Genomic DNA, 18,964 nt, shown 5'->3' on the forward strand with positions numbered 1-18,964 from the left:
AGGAGACTTCAAAGCCAACCTCAGCAATTTAGAGAGGCCCTGAGCAAATTAGCAAGATTCTGTCTATAAATAAAATATAAAAAGGGCTGGGGATGTGGCTCAGGGGCCAAGTGCCCCTGAGTTCAATCCCCAGCACTTAAAAAAAAAAAAAATTTGTAACAAAGTCAGACCAATTGTGTTATATTTCCAGTGTTTATCACAACACCTGGCACAGAGGAAATCTTCAGAAAAAAATTTTGAATGAATTCAGTAGGACTGTAGAGAACATGCTAGATTATTTTTGGCCATTATTTTATTTCTTATTATTTCTTACTACAAGTTGATCATCCTTTTTTTTTTTTATTGGAGTGGGTGTGTACCAGGGATTGAACTCAGAGGCACTCAACAATGAGCCACATGTCCAGCCCCATTTTGTATTTTATTAGACATAGGGTCTGACTAAATTGCTTGGTACCTCTCAGTTGCTGAGGCTGGCTTTGAACTCTCTATCCTCCTGCCTAAGTCTCCTGAGCTGCTGGGATTCCAGGGGAGCGCCACTGTGTAGGGTAGGTTGATCATCTTTAATATAAAAAAATCTAGGCTGGGTGCAGTGGTGCAGGCTTATTATCCTGGCAGCTCAGGAGGCTGAGGCAGGAGGATCACGAGTTCAAAATCAGCCTCAGCAACAGTGAGGCATAAGCAACTCAGTGAGACTCTGTCTCTAAATAAAATGCAAAATAAGGCTGTGCATGTGGCTCAGTGGTTGAGTGCCCCTGAGTTCAATCTCCGGTACAAAAAAATAAAATAAAATCCAAAATCTGAAACTTTTTGAGCATTGGCAATAACCACAAGTAGAACATTCCACCTTATGTATAAGGTATATCTTAAACATAAATGAATGCCCTGTTTAAACATGGGTCCCATTCCTAAGATATCTCATTATGCATATGCAAATATTCTAAAAATCCAGAAAAACCTGAAATCTGAAACAATTCTACTCCCAAGCATTTAGGTAAAAGATTCTCAAACTATAGAAATAAATGAGATAGCCAGGCATGGTGGTAGATACCTATAATCCCAGCAGCTCAAGGGGCTGAGACAGGAGGATGGCAAGTTCAAAGCCAGCCTCAGCAATTTAGCAAAGCCCTAAGCAGGTTCAAGAAACACTGTCTCAAAACAAAAAATAAAAAAGGGGCTGAAGCTGTGGCTCAGTGGTTAAATGTCCCTGGGATTTTTTGTACCAAGGATACAAAAAAGAAAGAAAGAAAGAAAGGAGGGGAGGGAGAAAGAAAAATACAAAGATACTATTTTTGCTACAAAAGAAGTGTGCATATAAATACAGAGCATACAGGGCGCCCCCTGGAGCTCAGTGTGAGGAGGTGCCTATGTCAACATACATGAAGGAAAATATCTAAAATACTATCCACTAATAATATGTCTCTCTGCCAAGTGGAATTTCAGGTTATTTTAACTTTCCCTTTTTTACTAAGATGTGTGTGTCTATAAAAACACCAGGATTATTTTATAGTAGGAAAAAAATTGTCATTAAAAGTGTACTGAGGGGCTGGGATTGTGCCTCAGCGGTAGAGTGCTTGCCTCGCACATCTGAGGCCCTGGGTTCAATCCTCAGCACCACATAAAAATAAATAAAATAAGGGCACTGTGTCCAACTACAACTTAAAAAAAAGAAAAAAAGAAATATCCTTAAAAAAAAAAAAGTGTACTGAGAAGCTGGGTGTGGTGGCATATGCCTGTAATCCCAGCACCTGGGGAGGATGAGGCAGGAGGATGGCAAATTCGAGTCCAGCCTCAGAAATTTAGCGAGGGCCTAAGCAACTTAGCAAGATCCTGTCTCACAATTGGAAAAAAAAAAAAAAGAGCTGGGCATAAAGGTGCATGCCTGTAGTCCCAGCAGCTTGGGAGGCTGAGGCAGAAGGAGTTCAAAGCCAGCCTCAGCAAGAGCAAATGCTAAGCAACTTAGTGAGACCCTGTCTCTAAATACAATAAAAAATAGGTCTGGGGATGGGGCTCAGTGGTCAAGTGCCCCTGAGTTCAATCCCTGGTACCACCAAAAAAAAAAAAAACTGGGGAGGAATGGGCTGGGAATGTGGCTTAGTGAAAGAACACTTGCCTAGCATGTGTAAAGCACCGGTTTTGATCCCCAGCACCATGACAAAAAATATATATATTTGGTTTGGACATGCAGCTCAGTGGTACAGCATATGTTTAGCATTTGCAGAGGTTGGATTCAATCCTCAGCACAAACAAAAATGAAAGCAAAAAAAGTACACTGAAGTTATATATATTTTGCCACAGTAAAAAAAATTAGTGTACTGAATCTTAAAATCTAAGTGTTATGACTCCATATTGTTATCATAATTAGTCATACGCTTTATTAGCTAGGAAGCTGGCTTTGAACTCAAATGCTTTTTTTTTTTTCTCAGTACTGGGACATTTTACCACTGAGCTACTTCCCTCTCCTTCTTTTCATTTTTTATTTTGAGAAAGAGTCTTGCTAAATTTGCAGAGGAGCTCCCTAAATTGCCAAGGCTGGTCACAAACTTGTGATCCTCCTGCCTCAGTTTCCTGAGCCGTTGGCATTACAGGTGTGTGCCACTGCACAGAGACCAAATGCTTTTTTTTGTGGGTGAAAAACAAATGCGGGGCTGAGTCTCAGATCATTTTATTCTTGAAAACTCCTTTGTCTTCCTGGACACCCTCACCCTCAGATTTAACTTTGCAATCTCTGACCCACATGCTTTACGCCAAATGAGAAACATAGTTCAAAGGAGCTCTCAGTGCAAAACAAACAAAAGAATAAAATGGATGCTTTCCAGTGCTCATGATGTACAGTCACAAACATCACTCTTGGGACATGCATAGGGATCACTTGCACAAGGACACATGAACTTGTTTTTCTGAATTCAGTAGATTTGTCAGTGGCCATGGCAGATCTGACACTTTCTTTGCACTGGTCTGTGTGAACACTGCTCCCATGTAGCAATGCCCTGTCCATCAGGGAACTAGATGGATGAGACCTTGCCTACGAAGACCCTGCTTGCTTGAGGGGTGTGATGTGGGGATTGTTAGAATTACTACCAAGGCCCTGAGCACGGGAGGTAGAGCAGGAGTCTGTAGGTCTGTCAGACTCGGGTTTGTAATCTCACTATGTTGCTTCTCACAATACTTTTATTTTATTTATTTATTTTGATGTGTTGCTGAGGATCCAACCCAGTGGCCTACTGGTGGTAGGCAAGTGCTCCACCACTGAGCTCCAACCCCAGCCCATGCTTCCCAGCTTTTAACCCTATCTGGGACTCTTCATTTTCAAGGGCCCTCAGTTCTCTTCTCTGTAAAATGGAACGAATAATGCCAATTTTCTGGGGCTGCTATGGAGGTGAAATGGAAAGATCAACCAATGCATAATGTTTAGCACCATGGCTTATCCAATGTGCTCAGCAAAGCACATAAAATGATAAAATGATTGATTTTTTCATGCGCATAAAATGCGTAAAATGATTGATTCATTCAGCAAATGTTATTTCACCATATAAAATGATAGGGAAAACAAAGCAGCTTCTGCTGTGTGGAGCTTCTAAACTAGTGGGGAAGACATAATCATGACATTGTCACCTGAGTAAATAATTACACATCACAATCGAGAGGGAAAAGTCCAAAAAACTGAGAGCAAACAACCAGCAGGACCTTAGTCATTTTTTAACTCAGGAAATTACACACATTATATAATGTGTTCCTTTTTCCCTTAGTCATATGAGCAATATTTCATCAGTACAATATGATGAACATATTTGTCAAGGTCATGTCTTTTTAAAATTTTTTTTAACTTATATTTTTCAGTTGTAATTTGGACACCATACCTTTATTTATTTATTTTCATGTGGTGCTGAGGATTGAAGCCAGTGCCTCATACATGCTAGGCAAGTGCTCTACCGCTGAGCCATAATCACAGCCCTGCAAAGGTCTTTTCACAGCTGAAGTTTTCATAAGGTTCTCATGCCAGGTCCTAAGCAGAGATTATGATCCTCATTTTACAGAATTGAAAACTAAGTGCAGAGAGAAATAACTTTTTCAAGGTTAACAGCCTGATTATCAAGCAATACAGACATGGAGTTGAGTTGAGGTTATAGCTTTCCTTAACATGCATGAGACCCTAGGTTCAATAGCATCACAACCCATAAAAGTGTCTGGACTGTGGAGTCCTAAATTTCAGTCCTAGTTTTTCCAACACTAAAAAAAAAGAAAAAAGAAAAGAAAAAGAAAAAGAAAATTTTAAAGGTCTTTTAGCAAAAAGACATTTATTTTTTTTTCACTACATCATTTTTTTTTTTAATTCTGAAATACAGCACACTTTCGGTATTCAAAAGTTAATTACAAGCTGGGTATGGTGATCCATATCTATAATCCCAATGATTTGGGAGGCTGAGGCAAGAGGATCACAAGTTTGAGGCCAGCCTGGATCATTTAGTAAAACCTTGTTTCAAATTTTTCAAAAAATAAAATGGGTTGGTGGTGCAGCTCAGTGGTATAGCAGTTGTAATAACCTCGAAAAAGAAAAAGAAAGAAAGAGATTATAGAAAGTATAAAAAGCATGGTTTTCATTTTTTTGGCACTGGAGATCAAACCCAGGGCCTCATACATCCTAGCACGCACCCATCACTGAGCCACATCTGTAGCCCTGTATAATTTAAAGATCACACATATGCCGGTGATGGCATATGCCTGTAATCTTAGTGGCTAGGAAAACTGAGACTGGAGGATCATGAGTTCAAAGCCAGTCTCAACAAAAAGAGAGGCACTAAGCAACTCAGTGAGACCCTGTCTGTAAATAAAATATAAAATAGGGCTGGGGATGTGGCTCAGTGGTTGACTGCCCCTGAGTTCAATCCTCTACACTCTCCCCCCACCAAAAAAAAAAAAAAAAAAAATGTACACACCACTAGCCCAGAAAACAGAATTTAATGTAGATCAGAAGCTTCCCACGTACTCTTTCCCAGAAATAACCCCCATGCTAAATTTTATATTAATTATCTTGCCTCTTAAAGGGTTTTTTATAACTTACATATCTATCTTTTATGTTATTGTTTTGACTAGTTTTGAACTTTATTTAAATGATACCTTATTTTATGTATTTTTCTGCAACTTGCTTTTTTATTCCCAACATTTTGTTTTTAAGGTTATTCATATTGATGCTGCTTATAGCTGTAAATATCTTCACAAATAAATAATATTCATTGTGTGACTATACCACAATTTATTTTATTTTTTCATAATTTATTTATTTTTAAATATTTATTTAGTTGTAGATGAACATACAGTATCTTTATTTATTTTTATGTCGTGCTGAGGATGGAACCCAGTGCCTCACATTTTCGAGGCAAGCACTTTACCACTGAGCTATAGCCCCAGCCCCTCATAATTTATTTAAATCATAGTTGATAAGCATCTAAACTGTTTCCAGCACGTTGATATTGCAAATGGCACAGTAATAAACAAGATAAACTTTCCCACACTGGTGAGTATTGTTAGATAAAATTCTAGACTTCGAACTGATGGATCAAAAGTATTTAGATACAGTTGTAATTTTAATAGACTTTGGCAAATTGCCCTTCATATATATACCACAGATTCTCACAAATATTAACTTAGAGAGATAAAGACGTTTTAGAAGGCCCAGGTGAGCTGTTCTATTGCAGAGATGAATCAACCTGACACCAAAAGTGATGACATTGTGACCCTAATAGCATCACAACCCATAAAGGTGTCTGAACTGTGAGTCCTAAATTTCATTAAAGTCCATATTAACATTTCATAATATCAATGTTGCAGCTTGCTCAATTACTGGCAGTAACTTAATTTCTAATTTCTCATTTTCCCCGCTTTTTCCCTTGAGCTATTTTGCTATCCTGGATCTTATACGCTGTCAAGTGACCCTAGGACTATTCTGACCTCCACGAGGTTTGTCGAGTCACCGATCTTCTTTAGCCTGCAAGAATTCTAGTCTTTGGTAAAATGATTTCAGGGACGCAGTGTTCCTCCAACCACTTACGAAAGATTTTTTTTTTTTTTTTTTAATACTAGGAGCGGAGCATACTAAAGCACGTGACGTTTCATAACCTCTCTGGGATCAGTTTGAAAGCGGGTGGCCAATTTGTAATGCACCTTTTGGAGTAAAGGAAGCACGCCTCTCAGAGGCAAGTTTTCATTGGATGGCGGGGCTGTCAATCACTAGACCTATAAATAAGAGAGGCCGGCCGCTTCTCACTCGGAAGCCGGGAAGGCAGCGTGTGCAGTGAGTTTTGCGGCGCGAGAGAAGCTCTTCCGGTAATATCTGACTGTTACTTAAAATTAAGCTTGAGTAGAAAATAAAAGGACCTTCTTCTCTTTCCCCCGCCCATCCTCCCCTCTCCCTGCTCGGTCGGCGCGATGGGGGAGACCGCGGTGGGAGCCTGCGGAGAAGCGATGGCGGCGTTGGTGACCGCGGAAGGCGCCTCGGGCCCGGCGGGCATGTCTCTCGGCCGGGGCTTCTCGAGCTACCGGCCCTTCGATCCCCAGACGTTGGGCTTCAGCCCGAGCTGGCGGCTGACCGGTTTCTCCGGCATGAAGGGCTGAGGCTGCAAGGTCCCCCAGGAGACGCTGCTCAAACTCCTGGCGGGACTGTCACGGCCGGACGTGCGGCCCCAGCCGGGCCCAGGCCTGGTTGGAGGCCAGGAAGAGGCGGCCCAGGAAGCTGGCCTGACCTCTGGGACAGGCCCCAGCCCAACTTTTCCATTCTTGAGTATTGGGATGGACTCCTGCGTCATCCCCCTGAGGCACGGAGGCCTATCACTGGTGCAGACCACGGACTTTTTCTACCCCTTGGTGGAAGATCCGTACATGATGGGGCGTATAGCTTGCGCAAATGTGCTGAGTGACCTCTACGCCATGGGCATTACTGAATGTGACAACATGTTAATGTTACTCAGTGTCAGCCAGAGTATGAATGAGGAGGAACGAGAAAAGGTAACACCACTCATGGTTAAAGGCTTTCGGGATGCTGCTGAGGAGGGAGGCACTGCAGTGACAGGTGGACAAACAGTGGTCAACCCTTGGATTATCATCGGGGGAGTTGCCACTGTGGTATGTCAACCAAATGAATTCATAATGCCTGACAATGCAGTTGTAGGGGATGTGCTCGTGTTAACCAAACCCTTAGGCACTCAAGTCGCCGCTAATGCTCACCAATGGCTGGATAATCCTGAAAGATGGAATAAGATAAAAATGGTGGTCTCCAGAGAAGAGGTAGAGCTGGCTTATCAGGAAGCTATGTTCAATATGGCTACCCTAAATAGAACTGCTGCCGGATTAATGCACACCTTTAATGCCCATGCAGCCACCGATATCACAGGCTTTGGCATTTTAGGACACTCTCAGAACCTCGCAAAACAACAAAGAAATGAGGTGTCCTTTGTCATTCATAATCTGCCGATCATTGCCAAGATGGCTGCCATCAGCAAGGCCAGTGGGCGATTTGGACTACTTCAAGGAACTTCGGCTGAAACCTCTGGGGGATTACTAATTTGTCTGCCAAGAGAACAGGCAGCTCGATTTTGCTCAGAAATAAAATCTTCCAAGTACGGAGAGGGTCACCAAGCATGGATCGTAGGCATCGTGGAAAAGGGAAACCGAACAGCCCGTATCATCGACAAGCCTCGAGTTATTGAGGTTCTACCTCGTGGGGCCACTGCTGCTGCTCTTGCTCCTGATAATTCCAACGCCTCCTCAGAGCCTAGCTCCTGAAATGGAATTGCAGAAGTTGTTAGGAACTTAAAGCCTTTATATAAATTCATGGAGGATTCTCAAGAGTGGATATTAACAAACTTCCAAAGAAGGCTGCCTGCATAGTGGTTCCAGCTGCTTTCTCGGTGATTTGAATCAGCTAATCAGTAGCTACCTTTATGTACATTCCAAGGCCAGAAATAACATTTTGGACTTTGGGGGGGACATGTGTTTATCTCTTGGGTGGAGGAAGAGCAGAAAAACCTTTCCAAAGCAAGATGAGGCTGTTCCAGTCTAAGGGATTTTTCTTTGCACTGGTTTAATTCATTTCTGCACAAGGAATGAGATACTAAAATTACATACTCAAAAAGTAAATTGCAAAATGAAAAAAAAATAGAAGCAATGAGTTTGGACCAAAACTGTTGATAAATCTAAATTGTTAAGAGAGATCTTATAATACAATGTCAAATTCTTTATTAGATTTTTATGAGGAACTGGCTCTTTCCTTCTCTGGACAAGAATTGAGCAGCTTGTCCAGTAACTGGGAAAGGAGAACCTGCAACCATCTGACTTGGTCTCTGTTAATGATGTCTTTCCTTCTAAATTCCACTAAGGATTGGGAAAGGTAGAGCAAGCCCTAGAGACCAGGATGTGGTGGTCATTAATATGTTAAATTTTGTGCTAAAAATTCCTTGTGATTTAATTAATAAAGAGTAATTTCTTATAGTTAAATAAATAAGAGTAACTTTGTTGGAAAACTCTTCTGGCTAAAGTTTGGTTCTTTGGGATTCTAATTTTTTACAGTCATAAAATGCCATTGCTAAAAAAAACAACAAACAAACAAAACAACCATTGCTACATTTAGTATCTGGCAAAGTGAGAGTGTTTTTCCTTATCCTAGATGAAGGAATTTAACACAAAAATTTGTCCCTGAGATGACAGGGAAAGATTCAATGGGTATAAACTCCACAAATTTAAGGGTAGGAGAGAAAATAGCAAAAGAAAGGTGTCAACAATTCTTGGAAGATGAAAAGGAAGAAGAAAGATTTAGCAGAAGAAGCTGCCAAAGTCGGGGAATACCAACAAGAAGCAAGGAGATATGATACATAGGACAGTGGGGGCAAGAGGTGGCAAAAAAAAAAAACCTTGAAAGTTTATATACAAAGCTGGGCACAGTGCTGCATGCCTACAATCCCAACTACTTGGGAGGCCAATACAGGAAATTCATAAGTTTGAGGCCAGCCTGGGAATTTAGGGAGACCCTGTTCAAAAAGAAAAATTTTAAAGCTGGGCTTGGTAGCCCACGCCTAAGTTGTAATCCTAATGACAGGGAGGCTAACACAGGAGGATCACAAATTCAAGGTCTGCCTCATCAATTTAGCGAGGTCTTAAGCAACTTACTGAGACCCTGTCTCAAAATTAAAAATAAAAGTCTGGGGATATAGCTCAATAATAGAGCACTTGTTTAGCATGCACAAGTCCTCAGTTTAATCCTCAGTACCATTTAAAAAAAAAAAAGTTTACACATGGGGAAATTATATTTTTATGCTCCTCAAATCCATCCATTTCACAGTAAGTGAGTTACCTCTCACTCCTGCAGGGAAAGGGTCAGTCAGGAACTTTAGGCACAGCAGAGGACAAGGAGTGTGACTGAAAACAGAAGAATAAAAACTTTAAAATGATACAATCCCAATCCCCTTTCCAAGCTTAGTTGTTAAACTGGTCAAGGGACTGGTAGTATAGCTCTGAAGTAGAGCATGTGCTTAGCATATAGGCAAGGCCCTGGATTCCATCTCTAGTATCAATAAACAAGCAACCCTAGCCAAGAAGCTTAAACCATTTCTTGTCTGGCACAGGTGAAATACTGGAGAATACTCCAGAGAAAATGAACGTGCCCAGAAAAACAGATGTAAACATTTAGGATGCTCCCTGTGAAAATCACTGTATTGTGACACCTCCTGGTTGAAAGGCTTCACTTGGTATTTTAAGCTTTTTAATGCCTCCTTAAATATGAGCAGTCAAGGATCACTAGACATTGAAGGCAAGCTTCCAACTTGAAAACAAGTAAACAGAATGAAACAGCTGGGTAAGGTGGCATACAACTATAACCCCAGCTACTTGGGAAGCTGAGGCAGGAGGAAAGCAAACTCAAGGACAGCCTGCACAATTTAGCAAGAACCTATCTCAAAAAGGGCTGGAGATGTAGGTCAGTAGCAGAGTGCTTCTCTAGCACCTACAAGTCTCTAGGTTCAATCTCTAGTAACCAAAACAAATAACAAAAATGCTTTAAGAGAACAACACACTTAGAATATAGAAAAACTAAATTTAAAAAAATTCAGGGCTGGGGTTGTGGCTCAGTGGCAGAGCACTTGCCTAGCATGTGTGAGGCACTGGGTTCGATTCTCAGCACTGCACATAAATAGATAAAATAAAAGTCCAGGGACTGGGGTTGTGGCTCAGTGGTAGCCTGCTTACCTTGCATGCATGGAGTGCTGGGTTAGATTATCAGCACCATGTAAATAAATGAAGTAATAAAATAAAGGTATTATGTCCATCTATAACTTAATTTTTTTAAAAAATCATAAAAGTCCATTGACAACTAAAAAAATTTTTTTTAAATTCAAGGCTGGGGTTGCAGCTTAGGGGCAGAGCGCTTGCCTAGCACATGTGAGGCACTGGGTTCGATCCTCAGCACCAAATAAAAATAAATAAAATAAAGGCATGATGTCCAACTGCAACTAAAAAAAAAAAAATTTAGCAAGAGTCAGAAAAATATAAAGTTAACTCTGGAAGCAGAATAAGAAGACAAAAAGATACACAAGAGAGGGGAAAATGTATGGAAATTAGAGGTGAGCTAGGAGGTTTAGCCTTGAAGAGGAGTTTCCGGAAGAGGTAAAAAAGAAAATGGAAGAAACCCTATGTGGTGGCCCACACCTGTAATCCTAGAGGCTCAGGAGGCTGAGATAGGAGAGTTCAAAGCTGGCCTCAGCAAAGGCGAGTCAAGGCACTAAGCAACTCAGACCCTGTCTCTAAATAAAATACTAAATAGGGCAGGGGATGTGGCTCAGTGGTCAAGTGCCTCATTCAATCCCTGATACAAAAAAAAAAAAAAAAAGGAAGAAATTAATTTATCAAAGAATAATACATGTTTCCTAAAACTTAAAAGCTTTAAGTCACCCATTTCTTGAATTCCCAGAGCAGTGAATTTTAGAACATATGCAAATTTCATTAAAGTACAAATGCCCTATTAACAATAATACTGTTTTTTCCTTTCTCTGTCTATGCTGTCTATGAAGAGATGTGCCTTTGTCAACTCTGACAAACTTTCATGTGTATCTCTGGAAAAAAAAAATAGCAAATGATTAAACAGTATATACTTTGCACCAGGCAGTATTATGTCCTTAATAGATTTTAACTCAATCTTCCAACAACCCCACTGTGCACATGAGAAAGCTGACACACAGGGAGATTAAGAAATCTGTCCAAGGCTGGGGATGTGGCTCAAGCGGTAGTGCGCTTGCCTGGCATGCGTGCAGCCCGGGTTCAATCCTCAGCACCACATACAAACAAAGATGTGGTGTCCGCCGAAAACTAAAAATAAATAAATAAATAAAAATTCTCTCCAAGGAAAAAAAAAATCTGTCCAGTATCAGACAGGCAATCTGACTTCAGAACCCATGCTTCTAAATCACCACAATAATACACAAAAGTTTGAGATATCAGACTTCTCAAAATTCAATTGGAAGCTAAAAGTAGTATCTTCACAATTTTGAGGGCAAATGATTTTGTAATGCAGAATTCTATGCCAAGCTACATTTTAAAAATTTTTTAGTCACTGATGAACCTTTATTTAATTTATTTATTTGTATGTGGTGCTGAGAATTGAACCCAGGGCCTCACACGTACCAGGCAAGCACTTTACCTCTGAGCCACCATCATAGCCCCTCAAAGCTACATTTTTTAAACAAGTAGAATAAAAATATTTTTAGTATATACAAAGTGTAAAACTGGTTTCATCCCATACGCTTTCAGGAAACAACTGGAAGGCTGTGACTAACCTCAATAGTAGAGTACCTGCCTAGTATACATGAGGCTCTGGGTTCTATCCCTGCACCTCCAAACAAAACCAACCAACCAACAAAAATCAAAAACAGCTGGAAAATATGCTCCAACAAAAAAAAGGGGGGGGGAGCAAACTGAGAAAGAGTAAAACATGGGAGCCAGGAAATGGAACCCAGCAGAGAAGTGAAGGCAAAGCTGAATGGCTGGCTTAGAGAGCAATCAGTCCACACTGGACCTAAAGATCTCTGGGAAAAGAGAAAAATGGAACTGATAGAACATTGGTACATTAAATTGTTGAAAATTTATTTTGAAATAATAATGGACAATGTAAAAAGAATTAGTGGTACATGCCTGGGTATGGTGGTGATGCATGCCTGTAATCCCAGCTACTTGGGAAACTGAGGTAGGAGAATCCCAAACTCCAAACTGGACTGGGCAACTTAATGAAACTCTTTCTCAAAATAAAAAATCAAATTGGCTGGGGATGTAGCTCAGTGGCAGAGCAGAAACCTTAGGTTTGATCTCTAGCACCAAGAACCAAAACAACCAAGGAAAAACTCCCCAAAAAGTCATCTCTGACCTCCCAGCCAACACCCAGCTACTCTCAATTTATCACCCTATTTGCTTCACAGCTCTTATCCTAATCTGTAATTATCTTGAGAATGTATTGATGTGCTTTAAAATTATCCCCTGCTATGTAAGCTCCAAGATGGCAGGGATGTTCAGTATTCCTAGCACCTACAACACTGTCTGATCCAGAGTTAATGATCAGAATATATTGAATGAATAAAAGAATGAATGAATGAGCAAATGAAGTAGACCTTTGGGACCTTAACACCCTTTCTTTTCCCACTTTTCTAGTTCTTGGTGTCTCATAGTGGTGGAAGCTGGCATCATCATCAATCCATTGACAAATCTGGCTAGGCACAGAGGCACACTAATCCCAGCAACTCAGGGTGCTCAGTAATTTAATGAGACCCTGCTTCAAAATAAAAAATGATAGGCTGAGGATATAGCTCAGTGGTAGAGCACTTGTCCAGCATGGGTGAGGCCCTGGGTTCAATCCCCAGAACCACCAAAAAGAAAGAAAACTGCTAGGAATGAACATGTCTTAAATCTCAATTAATTATATTCCTTCCCACCCAACTCCCAGGTCTTCTATGTCTTCATTTCAGCAAATACCCAAACTACCCATCTAGTTACTCAAGCCAGAGCTATCCAATACCTCTCTTTTTTTGTTGTCTGTTATATCCAATCTGTGTTGCCTAATCCAGTGGCTAATTCAGCACTCTCATTTTGCTCATCAGTTTAGCAGCACACAAATCAAATGCCCATTTATTTTGAAACACTTTCTCTGTATGTGTGTGAGAGTGTGTGTATGCTCTGCGTGTGTGTGTGTGTGTGTGTGTGTGTGTATGTGTGTATGCACATGGAGGAGGGCAAAAAGTAGGTTAACCAATAGTGCTTATCACCTCTTTCCTGAACCACACAATCTGCAGATGCCCCTAATCACTTTTCATAAGTGTTATTTTTTGGGGGGGTATGGACAATGTTGAAGATCAAACTCAGGATCTCATGCATGCTGTCACATCCTCTTCACAGTGTTTTTTTTGGAGGGGTGGGGTGGGGTGGGGGGAGGAGGGTAATAGGGATTTAACCCAGGGCACTGTATTTCTGAGCTATATCCCTAGCTCTGTTTTGTTTTATTTTGGGACAGGATCTCACTAAATTGACAAGAACTTGCACTCCTGTTGTCTCAGCCTCCTGAGTCATTGGGCTTACAGGGTTGCACCACTGCTACTGGCTTGCTTTATTTTTATCTAAAAATATTCTAAAACACTTTTTGTGGTATTGGGGATTGAACCCAGGACCTCATGCATGATAAGCAAGAGCTCTACATCCCCAGCTCTTTTAATTTTATTTTGAAACAGGGTTTCACTAAATTGCCCAGATTGACCTTGAATTTTTGATCCTGTTGCTTCAGCCTCCAGATCACAGGGATTACAGGTATGTACCACTCTCCCCAGATTTACAGTGTTTTAACTATGGTAACATTTAATTTTTACCTTAATATTTATCACAATTTCAAGTATTATAACATAGGTGCTAATAAAACTTGTGCCTAGTGGTGGAATTGCCGTACTTTTGGGACTTATTTTTGTTTATTTATTTTTTGGCACTGGAGATGCTAAGCATACACTCTATTGCAGAACTACATCCTCAGTTCCTCTGCCCCTTTGGAATATTAATTTCTAAAATCTGTCTTTTCTTCCACTTTCTTAGTCTTTCACTTCCAATAAACTGTATGCCTCATTGAACTCCTGGAGAACAGACAGTAGTTATTTATTTTCACATAATAGGTATGTGAAAATAAATAATTCTCTATAAAGCTTGGATTTGACAAAATTCAAGTTCCTGTGTTTCACAAAGATCTCTTTTCTCTGCGTGCAGTGGCGAACGCCTGTAATCTCAGCAACTGGCAGGAAGATCGCCAATTCGAGGCGGACTGACAATGTAGTCAGAGCCAGTCTCAAAGAATAAAAAGGGGTAGGGATGTAGCTCAAGGGTAGAGTGCTCTTGGGTTCAATCCCCAGTGCCGAGAGAGAGAAAACAAACAAACAAACAAACAAACAAAAAACCTCTTCCCTTGGTCATATATATAACAACTCAGCGGGTCTCAGCCAAAGTAACAATTCCATGATCACCTCATAAATTCCCCAGCAAGCGTGGTGGTTTTGTGTGTGGTATGGCTGCGATAGAGACACATGGGTCTGGAGAGGTGGCAGAGGCCAGTCTGTAATGGGTCACATATTTCAATGTCACGTAATCTACGTTGCGGGTAGGGAGGAGGACCGACTGGTTCCTTGAGACAGAAATGGGGGTTAACTCCTTCCAACCACAGCAATCAGCCGGGGCTGGGAGAAGTGGGACAAAAGACCTAGGTCGTGGTCCCGACTTTGTTCCATTCTTTCCCTTCGATCGCATCCAGATAGTGTGGAGGTTGGTCTAGAGGATCTTCAGAGTCCCTAAACCCTGACGAATTTAATGCAGGCGGAGGATACATTCACTTATGGAATTTCCCGCCAAACACACCCTCGGCCTCCTAACCTACCATTTTGCTTTGGCGCCCTCTGGCGCCCACAAAGGAGTAAAACGGCTACGCCCTCTCCTCCCGCTTCTCTGTCCTTTCCTCCGTGTCAAGTTGGTACCGCGGCCTTCTTAGGCGGAAGAATTCTTCGGAGTAAGGGACTACAGGATTAAAGCTCCTCAGATTGGTCCAGTCCTGATACGGGGCGGGCTGTAGCAAACTCCACACAGGTGATTGGTTTTTCCGCCGGCACTACTCGGTGAAGCAATTGAGCTCGCCCGTGATTGGTTAGGGGCCCTGGAGGCGGGCTCCAAGCGTGGCGCGGAGTTCTGTGCAGTGGCGTCTGTAGTGGGTTGTGCAGCATGTCTAGTGCCGGAGGTGATACCCAGAGGGACGCTGGGAGAAAGGATACTGCTGCTGCCGCCGGCTCATTCAGCTTCAGCCCGGAACCCACGCTGGAGGATATGTAAGCAATCCACGACCAGGTTCGGGTGGAAAGATTGACCCCTTCCTCTATGCCATGGGACGGGTCCTCCCACGTGGTAGGGAAAAATGACTAGCAGTAGTACTGGCTGACCCCTGGTGAGCCTCTAAACCTCTCAAGCAAAGTGGGCTCAGCAGTTCACAACTAAAGCGGGGAAATTGCCCCAGGAGTCTATACTGCCTCCGCCCTTCCGGAGTGGGTGTACCACCCAACAGGGGCAGATGAAGTGCGGAGAGGTAGGAAACATTAATTTTTGCTGGAGGAAATCAAGAAAAGCTTCTTAGGGAAAGTGTAAAATACGCAGGACTTAGATGTGCAAAGATAGGGATATTCCAAGTGGAGGAAATTTCAGAATTAGCAATGGAATAATAAAGTATTGTTAGGTACTGCTAGAGGTTAAAGTGTCTGCAGGGGCACGCTGAATTTCAGATGCGAAAACCAAGTCTCATAAAGAGGAAATTACTTATTTAAGACCATCCACGGATTTAGTTGCAGAGTCCTCTGACTCCAAGCCCCCTTTACGTATCACTGGGGTACCTGCCTGGGCCCTGCAGCTCCTCCCCCAACCACTAACCCTGGGAATTGGACTTCTACTCCTTTATCTTATTCCAGCCGGCGTCTCCATGCAGAGTTTGCTGCAGAGCGGGACTGGGACCAGTTCCACCAGCCTCGGAACCTCCTACTGGCCTTGGTTGGGGAAGTGGGAGAGCTGGCAGAACTCTTGTGAGTAGATGGGAAGCTTTCTGGAACAATCTGTTGTGGGGGATGGGAGAAACTGGATTCATGGATTCAGTTTCCCTCCTCACTGCTGGTCTTTGTGCCTGGTGCTGGGGTTGAGATGACTCCCAGGTACCAACCCTCTGGGAGCACCCAGTCTCCAGGGAAAGAAAGTGTGAAAATAGCAAGATAGACCCGGATAGTAAGGAGGAGTTGTGGTAATAGCCCTTTACCTTTGTCTCTGGGGCTGAAAACAAGGTTTTCTCTAGAACACATATGTATAGTATTCCAGACAGGAGTTTGCAATGGTAGTGAGGCCAGAAAAGGCAAGTTAAACTTGGAGAGAATCTCATCCTCCTCCAGTATCATCTTCCCAAGAAAGATAAGGGATTTTGTATCTATTTTGTTCTCGGGTGTGTCCATTTGCCTGGCACATCATAGCCATTTGGTAGTTATCCAGATGATGAGTGATAGAGCTGTGCAAAAGCAGGGCTGGAGATGAACCCAGAAAGGTAGGATTGGGGCTTGAGAGTGATGAAGTTTGGACAGAAGACCTGACCACATTTGAGTAGTAGAAAGATAACTGTACCTGCAGGATGAATTAAATCACTGAGAGAATGAGACAGGGAGACCATTAAAGAGGCTAATTAGTATCAACCAGTCAATTAAAATCAAGACATGAGCTGGGTGCAGTGGCACATGCCTGTAATCCCAGCAGTTTGGGAAGCTAAGGCAGGAGTTCAAAAGCCAGCCTCAGCAATATAGCAAGGCGTCCTACCTAAGCAACTTAGTAAGACCCTGGCTCAAAAGATAAAAAGGGGGCCTGGGGTTGTGGCTAAGCGGCAGAGCACTTGCCTCGCACATGTAAGGCACTGGGTTCCATCCATAAATAAAAATATCTTTATTTTGTTCATTTATTTTTATAAACAAGTTTTGTTTATAAAAATAAATGAACAAAATAAAGGTATTAGCCAGACGTGGTGGCGCACACCTGTAATCCCTGTGGCTTGGGAGGCTAAGGCAGGAGGATCGCAAGTTCAAAGCCACCTTCAGCAATGGTGAGGCACTAAGCAACTTAGTGAGACCCTGTCTCTAAATAATATAAAAAGTTGGGCTGGGGATGCGGCTCAGTGGTTGAGTGCCCCAGAGTTGAACCCCTGGTACCAAAAAAGAAAAAAGAAAATAAAGATATTGTGTCCATGTATAACTTTATATACATGTATGTGGGGGGGTGTGTAAGTAGGGCTGGTTCAATAGTTAAGGTTCAAAAACAGAATCAAGATATATGACCTTGAACAAAGCAGACAACCTTCACAGTGGAAGGAGACTGATGATGATGATAAATTAACTAATTTTAAAAGATCTAGAATTGTGACATCTTTTTTTTTTTTTTTTTTTTTTTTTGGTACCAGGGTTGAACCCAATTCTGGGTTATCCTTGGAGGAACTTTCTGGGAGATGGGAGTTCATTGCTGCAGGGACTGAAAGTGCTCCTTAGGGAGATAGAGCCCATTGTCCTCGCTAGAAGCTATATGTGATTGTCTTTGTTTTGCCCCCAGTCAGTGGAAGTCTGATGCAGAACCTGGCCCCAAAGCCTGGCCCCTAAGGGAACGGGCAGCCCTTCAAGAAGAGCTTAGTGATGTCCTCATCTATCTGGTGGCATTAGCAGCCCGTTGCCATGTGGATCTGCCCCAAGCAGTGCTCTCCAAAATGGATACCAACCGGCGACGTTACCCCGTTCATCTGTCACGTGGCTCAGCCCGCAAGTATACAGACTTGTCCCATGGGGCCATCTCTGAAGACCAGACTATGGGTCCTGCAGACCTTGCCCATGAGTCCTCAAGCCAGACCTCAACATAGAAACATGGGATCAGAACCTGCAACTCAGCATGGCATCTGAGAAGCAGAGGGTGGCCTGGCTACAGAACTTATTATAGTCCTTTCCTAACAAATCAGGGCTTAAGGGTCCCATTTCCCAGTTTTCAAGGCCCAAGAGCCTCCAGAAGATAGCCTTCTGGTGTTTTCTCCCCCAATAAAATGGTTTTAACTTCTCGATTCTTCTGAGGTGGCTAGGTAGGCTATCAGTAGCATTGCAGAAGGGCACCAGGAGTGTCTCTGAGCCCTGATACTTACAGTTCTCTATTTTACCTTCTATCTACAGGGCAGTGATCCAGTTGTTAGTAAATTCCTACAGGAATTTCATGCAAGTCTTCCCACTTCTGGACCTATAGAGGACATCAGAGGCTATATACAGTGTTGGTTAACAGTTATATTCAGGACCAGGTTCTCTGGGTTCAGATACTTAGGGGCTGGATGACAGTCATCATTTTACTTCATCTCTTGTAAAATGAAAATAATAGCCTAGTACACAGTTTAAATAACTGTTAGTTTGTAGTTCTATTTTGCCTTTTCAACTCAAAGCTTTCAGGGGTCCATCAGAGACACAAATCAGGGCCAGATCTCTGATGTAGAGCAGAAGGGAGCTGCTGCTTCTCATGGCCACCTTCATAAAATTGAAGACCACATATCAATTAGGTCAATTTCTTGTTCTTCCTCTCCAAGTAAATTACAGTGTTGAATTTGTACAGTTTATCTGTTGTGTAATCTTTGCACATCACTTTCCTATCTGAAATACCTATGGCCTGCATCTCACAGAGCAGGGTAATACAAAGAAAAGCACCTTTAACTACTTTTTGTGGCTAGGGTTATACTAAAGTGTACAGTACTTGCCTGGCATGTGCAAGGCCCTGGGTTCAACCCCCAGTATTGCCATTAAAGAAATTTTTTTTTTGAGATTTAACAATGGTCACTGACTTGCTATCCCTCTCATACTAAGGCCCCACTCTCCTGTCCTCTTAT

At 42.1% G+C, this 18,964-nt stretch overlaps 2 protein-coding genes across 2 annotated transcripts; both read left to right on the plus strand.

Moving 5' to 3' along the window:
- The first annotated feature begins 6,243 nt into the window (after nt 1-6,243).
- Nucleotides 6,244-8,513, plus strand: Sephs2 (selenophosphate synthetase 2). Its single transcript, XM_005343003.5, has one exon. It carries the CDS (start codon nt 6,424-6,426, stop codon nt 7,774-7,776), a length of 1,353 nt encoding a protein of 450 aa, XP_005343060.2. The 5' UTR covers nt 6,244-6,423; the 3' UTR covers nt 7,777-8,513.
- Nucleotides 8,514-15,201: 6,688 nt separating this feature from the next.
- Nucleotides 15,202-18,160, plus strand: Dctpp1 (dCTP pyrophosphatase 1). Its single transcript, XM_005323854.5, has 3 exons — nt 15,202-15,371; nt 16,002-16,112; nt 17,665-18,160. The coding sequence occupies exons 1-3, from the start codon at nt 15,268-15,270 to the stop codon at nt 17,963-17,965; spliced, it is 516 nt and encodes a 171-aa protein (XP_005323911.1). The 5' UTR covers nt 15,202-15,267; the 3' UTR covers nt 17,966-18,160.
- Nucleotides 18,161-18,964: the final 804 nt, after the last annotated feature.

The sequence above is a fragment of the Ictidomys tridecemlineatus genome, chromosome 10 (genome assembly GCF_052094955.1).
Source record: "Ictidomys tridecemlineatus isolate mIctTri1 chromosome 10, mIctTri1.hap1, whole genome shotgun sequence".
NCBI lineage: Eukaryota > Metazoa > Chordata > Mammalia > Rodentia > Sciuridae > Ictidomys > Ictidomys tridecemlineatus.

Coding starts and splice junctions, on each gene's coding strand:
- Dctpp1 (XM_005323854.5), top strand. CDS start 15,268: ATGTCTAGTGCCGGAGGTGATACCCAGAGGGACGCTGGGAGAAAGGAT. Junction 15,372..16,001: donor GAACCCACGCTGGAGGATAT/GTAAGCAATCCA, acceptor ATCTTATTCCAG/CCGGCGTCTCCATGCAGAGT. Junction 16,113..17,664: donor GGAGAGCTGGCAGAACTCTT/GTGAGTAGATGG, acceptor TTTTGCCCCCAG/TCAGTGGAAGTCTGATGCAG.